Raw genomic sequence first — 6766 nt, forward strand, 5'->3', positions numbered from 1 at the left:
GAAGACGCATGAGGGATGGTCGGGACTAGTATCATAGCCTCCGATCAATCCTTTATATATATATATATATATATATATATTATGAATCTAATGCCTAGCAAACACCAAACACAAAATCAGATTTATTAAATAAATAACCAGGAAAACATAAAGCCAAAAGTTCAAGCAAACAATTCCAACTCTAGCAAGAAGAGAGCTGCCAATGAAACTTCTCATAGAATTTAATAAAAGAACAAAGTGGTGTTTTTTTCTCCAACTTTCTGCGAAACATGGCTGCAAACACAGATTTGTTACCCATAGTATAGTTTTCTCATAAATTGCTCAGCAGGCAAGCAGAGCAATTAAACACGTGAATTACCTTAATACCCATTTTTGGAAGCTCTTTCTCAATGTACATTCGGGTCTTCCGGTAGCAATCAGTCGTAGTGATAATATGCCCATTAGCAGGAACTAATGCCCCAAACAACGCCACGGTAGCATACATCCCAGAGGACACAAAGAGAGTTGACTCTGCTTGTTCCAACGCCCTACAATGTGGATAACCAAGTGATTTAAGGGTTGTTTGGTGACGGCTTTAGCTACTAAAGTAAATCACGTAGATCATTTAGTAAATCCCAGATTTTAGGAAAAAACTAGAAGAAGCTGGATTTATGAGAACCAGGATTTAAAAGTGCTGTTTTTTCTATTGGCGAATTTAAGTTAAACAAGAGAATGGATCAGGAAGCACCTCATTTTCTCCTCCAATGTCATTGTGGTGGGATTTCCATAGCGACCATACTCATAACTATCATGTCTTCCCTCCTGCCAAAAAAAAAAAAAAGATCAAATATTTAGCCACTCAAATGTGGTGGAAGACCGCATCCTCTCCAAATATAAAGAAAACGAGAGATAAAGAAGAGAAATAAAGAAAAGAAAATTATTTTAGCATATTAACAGAAGACCTTGAAATCGATCAACTCATCCGAATTCCTGAACCAGTAGGCGGAAGTCCTAACAAGCGGGGTAGTAATGGAATCCGTAACCAGGCCACGACCATATCGTTCACCTGCGAACAACAATTTAAGAACTAGCTTAAAATAAGAAGTTCAGATCAATATTTTGACATTGATAAACCCTAAAACATTTTCTGAATTGATTTCTAATTAATTTTAATGTTAACATTAAACAAAATTTAACCCTGTCGATCTTACCAAAACTGGTTTAACCCTAACCAATTAAGCTAAAAATTATTAACCAAAATTAGAATCATACTAATTAATATGCCAATAATGAATGATTAATTAAAATCTAATTATTCAATGTAGTTGAAAGTATTTTATCTTCTTATCAATGACTAAGCAAAATTTTAATTAAAAAAATAAATTTGTAATTATTCAAATAATTAATGAATTATTATTTTTAATAATTAATCGACTGCAACCAAACTCAATCATTAACTATATGCCAAACGTACATTTAAAATCAAACAAAATGACAGAATAAAAATCATCAGAACCTTACGAGTTAAGATGAATCTTTTTTGCAACAATTAAATTAATTTCACGAAATAGATCGGAAAAGGAAGGAGTAAGTTGGTCACCGGCATGTACAGTAAGGCTCTGATCGGAGCCAAATAAAGCAGACATGGCTGGTGTGGTAGTGGCAGCATTCGGAACCTCAGCTTCGGGGGAGAGAATATCAGAATCACATTTGGTAGATTCAGTCATCTCCTCCGGAAAAACAACAGCCGCGGCAGCCAGAGAGGTGGCGGACACCGAAGATTCAAAAGGGGGCTGGTCGTTAGACCACGAAGCCGCAACGATCTGAGCTACACCGATGTTGCTGCAGTTCCGGCGAGCCTTGTTGCTAAGTTGGCGCACGAAGTTGGGGGGAAAACGGAGGATAAGGCCGAAGTGGATGCCTCCGAAGGTAACACGACGGCCGAGGAAGACGGCCCTTTTTTCAAAAGCTGTTTTCTCGGCTCCGCTACTGGATCTGTTGTGCCCGGATGAAGGGGGGCAGCAATCGGAGGAGGAACCGAAGAGGCTTGTATTCGATACATGAAGAGGGGAGTGCAGCGACAAGGAGGCAGATACGACAGCCATGATCTTCAAAAAGCTTTAAAGCCTGTCTGGTAACGGATTTAGAGCAGGATTTAAGCTGGATTTAACCTAATAAATCTTTCCAGACGGTCATTTTGGACAAAATAAAGCCTAGGAGAATCCGGATTTCACGGATTTCGGCCTTAAATCCCGGATTTACTAAATCCCGATCGGTCGATTTAGTGAATTCAGGACGGACGGTTGGCGCCGAAAAAAAAGACGTGAAGTTACCTTCCTCAATGGTTTCGGGCAGGAGAAGAGCGGAAGGAGAAAAATGGGGGTCTCTGTAAGCCGCGATCCCGTCGATGCGTTCCCAGCTAGTTGCGACTGTATCGCGTGAGTTCGGTCACGAAGCCGATTAGTTTGGGACGAAACAGATTGACGCGGAAAGACGTGCGAGACGGATAAGGGATCGACATATTAGGTTTGTGGAATTAATTTAATTTTAGTAAGTTAATCGATTAATAATTAATAATCAATTAAAATATTATCAGATTAATTTTAATTAACGAAATTTATATTTTTTATTTAACTATTAATTAGTAAAAAATAAATAATATTTTTTTACATTTAATTAATAATAAGTAATTGTTGTTTGGTATACCTAATAGATAATTAATTGTTTTTTATAAATTAAAACTCAATTCAATAGTTAATTTAATAAAAATTTTATTCTTAATTATTTAGTTTAATAACTATATAACTATTAATTATCATAATTTGAAGTACAATTTTATGAACTAAAATTGTCAGCACAAATCTCAAAGTAATCAAATGGCCAAGGACAATGGTCGAACAATCGAAGCATCGGGCAAAATAAGCATGATCTAAACAAGTCATCTGACGACCAATGTTCGATCAAGTCAGTTAAGACGCAATGTCAGTGGATCCAATCGACATACCACATTTATAATCCAAGTTACTTGAACTCCTTGTAAGGATGTTTGGTCGCAACCAATCGACCGACCGACTTTTCCTCGGCAAAAGCCATCATCATGCAAACGGTCTCCTTGGTCAATTGAACTCGAACATGTCGACCAACTAATAGTTGTTATGTTACACTGAAGTTGTAACACAAATCTGATATTAATTAGCTCATTAATTGCATTAAGAGTGGTTTTCATATTTGTTCCTTCCCTTCTATAAATGTACAAATTTGTCCATATAAATAGAGGGTCAAAAGATGAATAGATGGACTTTTCGTCCAACTTCTCTTCATGAAATTCTCTGACATATCTATTTTATATTTCCCTCATCTCTCAACTCTAACTCTCGAGGCGTGTCTTACCAATGGACAATTTAAGATTTAACATCCTAAAAGGTTGTGTGGTGAGCGTGGGGATGCCTAGGATGAGAAGCAAAACAAATTACGAAGGAGAAACTCACAAAGGGGCGCAGCATCCTTGGAATTCAATAAAGAAACGGTGAGTCGAAACACATAGGAAGAGGTCCAAGCGCTACAGAAACAGATGATGGAGCAGTTTGGGGCCCTCCGGGCGATGATAACCCAGAGGAATGATGAATCGCCACTCTTGAAGGGTCTCAGGGAACTCGTTCCCAAAGCGCTCATCGTGAGAATCTACTTGCGCTCAATGATCAAGTTGGAGGTCGACCGACCAAAAGGCAAGGGGACACCCAACGCACGGATGGTGCAGGATCTATGGTGATGATCAGACATCGGTGGGGGGGTCGAGTGGGAGCTCCTGTCTAACTGATTGCAGGAAGCGCTTTCTCTTGGCTAATCCTATAGGTTGTACCCATTGTGAAGCTAAGTATTTCTCATTTGGATCCTTAAGAGTGGCATGGCTAACCATGTAGTTTCTTTCGAGTCATCAGCCGGAGTCATACAAACTGACGACGCGATGAAGTGACGACTGATATACTAATTTTATTTTATATTAATTTTATATATTTATTATATATTAATTTGATATATTTAATTTATGTTTTAATCAGTTTGAAGGGGAATCTATTTATGAAGCATGGGAACGATTTAAAGAACTCTTAAGAAAGTGTCCACACCATGTTATACCAGAATGGTTAATAATTCAAACCTTTTATAATGGATTAATTGGTTCTTTTAAATCTATTATCGATGCCGCTGTTGGTGGTTCATTGATGTCAAAACCATTTTCATGACACTTATGCTTTATTGAAGAGATGGCTACCAATAATTTTTAATATCCTCCTTAGAGGGTGAATCCAAAGAAAGTAGCTAATATTCATGAAACTGATGCATTTGTCATGCTAGCAAATCAAGTTGTCGCAATTTCAATGAAGTTAGATCAATCTGGAATGAATTTTTCTCAACTAATTCCTATGATTGAAGAGAATTCTTCCCATGATTGAAGAATCCCATGATTGAAGAAAATTCATTAGGTCAAATGGTAAATTCTCAAGCATCATTAGAGACTTTGATTGTCATAAATAATAAGCAGAATAACTCATACTCAAACTATTATAACCCATATTGGAAGAACCATCCCAACTTTAACAGGAACAATACTTCGGGTGGTAATAATCTGTAATGGGGGAACAATCAAGTAAATTCATTGGGAAACTGGAACAACCAAGGGAATAGTAATTATAGACCTACTTATTCTCCAGGTTTTAACAGCAATCCACAATTTAAGAAGAAGAAACTGTCTATAAAAGAAGTGATGTTACAAATGGGAAATTAATTATAAAGTCAATGAGCTACTATTATAAATATTGAGAATCAATTTGGACAAATAACAAATTCATTAAGTAATAGATCCCAAGGAACACTTCATAGTAATACAGAAATAAATTTAAAAGTCCTGAATAAAGAGCAAGTAAAAGCCGTTCAACTTAAAAGCGGAAAAGAATTGGAATGTAGAGTTCAAAAAGAGGCTGAAGTTGAGAGAGAAGAAATTGAAGAACCAAAAGATGATGCTCCAAAAGGTTTAGAGAGACATATTTCTCCACTTAAAGTTGATTTGGAAAAACCACCACCTCTATTTCCTCAAAGGCTTCGACAACAAAGGTTGGATAAGCAATTTTCAAAATCTTTGAAAATTTTTAAGAATCTTACAATTAATATTTCATTTGCTGAAGCTCTAGAATAAATGCCAAGCTATGTGAACTTTATGAAGAATATTCTTAACAAGAAAAGAAAGTTTGAAGATAATGAGGCTGTGACACTTAGTGAGGAGTGCAGTGCTATAATTTAGAAAAAGCTTCTTAAAAAGCTTAAAGATCTAGGTAGCTTTACAATTTCATGTGCAACAGAAGACAGATTTTATAGAAAAACTTTATGTGATTTAGGAGCAAGCATCAACCTTATATCATTATCAATATTTAAGAGATTGGGATTAGGAGAAATAACCCCTACTACTGTAACTTTGCAGTTAGCAAACCGATCAATAACATATCCTAAAGAAGTTATAGAAGATGTCCTGGTGAAAGTGGATCAATTTATCTTTCTTGTTGATTTTATTGTGCTATATATGGAGAAAGATAAGGAGATATCTATCATTTTGGGGAGACATTTCCTAGCCACAGGAAGAGCAATGATAGACGTGCAAAAAGGAAAATTAACTATGTGCGTCAATGATCAACAAGTTATATTTAATATTTCTAAATCAATAAAATACCCTGCAAAAGGTAAAAATGATGAATGTTATGGAATAGATGTTATAAGATACTTAAGTGATTGTTATTTCAAAACAACTTATGAAGAGAAATCTTATGAAGATCAAAACAACTTATGAAGAGAAATCTGAGATGAAAGATATGGAACACGGGCAAGAAGAGGAATTGGATCAATATGAAGATTTATATAAGGAATATTCAAGTTATGTTTAAGAAAGTTTTGAAGTTTGGACACAACAGAAAATGATACATCTTTTTTGTCCATCAATTGAAAAACCTCCTGAGCTTGAGTTGAAGTTGCTTCCTGAACATTTGAATTATATCTTTTTAGGTGATTCCTCTACATTACCTGTTATAAATTCCTCAAAATTAAATATAGAAGTAGAAGAGAGTTTGATGAACACTTTAAAGAGTTATAAGAATGTCTTTGGATGGACAATTGTTGATATAAAAGGAATCAGTCATTCAATTTCTATGCATATAATTCATATGAAAGAGAACTACAAACCCTTGATTGATCCTCCAAAGAAGTTGTTAAGAAAGAAATTCTAAAGTTATTAGATGTTGAAATTATCTACTATATTTCAGATAGTGCATTGGTTAGTCTAATTCACTGTGTTCTTAAGAAATAAGGAGTCACTGTGACTTTAAATAAGCATAATGAGTTCATACCAACAAGATAAGTCATAGGATGACAAATATGCTTTGATTATAAAAAATTAAATCTCGCCACTAAGAAAGGTCATTTTGCACTACCCTTTCTTGATCAAATGCTAGATAGACTAGCTAGGCATAAATACTTTTATTTTCTGGATGGATATACTAGTTATCACCAAATACAAATAGCTCATGAGGATCAAGAGATCAAGAGAAAATAACTTTTATCAAAAATAACTTTTATCAATCCTTATGGTACATTTACTTTTAGAAGAATGTTCTTTGGTTATATAATGCACCTGCTATATTTCAAATATGTGTGATGACAATTTTTTTGTGATTTACTTAAGGATTGAAGTTTTTATGACTGATTTTTCAGTGTTTGGAACTTCATTGGAATCATGTTTAGAACA

The 6766-nt window shown here is 35.1% G+C and overlaps 1 protein-coding gene across 2 annotated transcripts in view; it reads right to left on the bottom strand.

Moving 5' to 3' along the window:
- The window catches only part of LOC110039508 (probable cystathionine gamma-synthase 2), a 27310-nt gene extending 24826 nt beyond the window's left edge, over positions 1-2484 (bottom strand). The window contains exons 1-5 of one of the 2 annotated variants that reach the window (XM_020744598.1): positions 2313-2484; positions 1580-2106; positions 942-1045; positions 728-801; positions 359-527 (exon numbers count right to left, since the gene is read on the bottom strand). In XM_020744598.1, the coding sequence (XP_020600257.1) occupies positions 359-527; positions 728-801; positions 942-1045; positions 1580-2084 (852 nt within the window). In that variant the 5' untranslated portion in view covers positions 2085-2106; positions 2313-2484. Of the gene's footprint in view, positions 1-358; positions 528-727; positions 802-941; positions 1046-1579; positions 2111-2312 lie in introns of both variants that reach the window. The other variant, XM_020744597.1, reaches the window with a different exon arrangement.
- Between the last annotated feature and the right edge of the window lie 4282 nt (positions 2485-6766).

Source organism: Phalaenopsis equestris, unplaced genomic scaffold (assembly GCF_001263595.1).
Source record: "Phalaenopsis equestris unplaced genomic scaffold, ASM126359v1 Scaffold000002, whole genome shotgun sequence".
In the NCBI taxonomy this organism is placed as follows: Eukaryota; Viridiplantae; Streptophyta; class Magnoliopsida; order Asparagales; family Orchidaceae; genus Phalaenopsis; species Phalaenopsis equestris.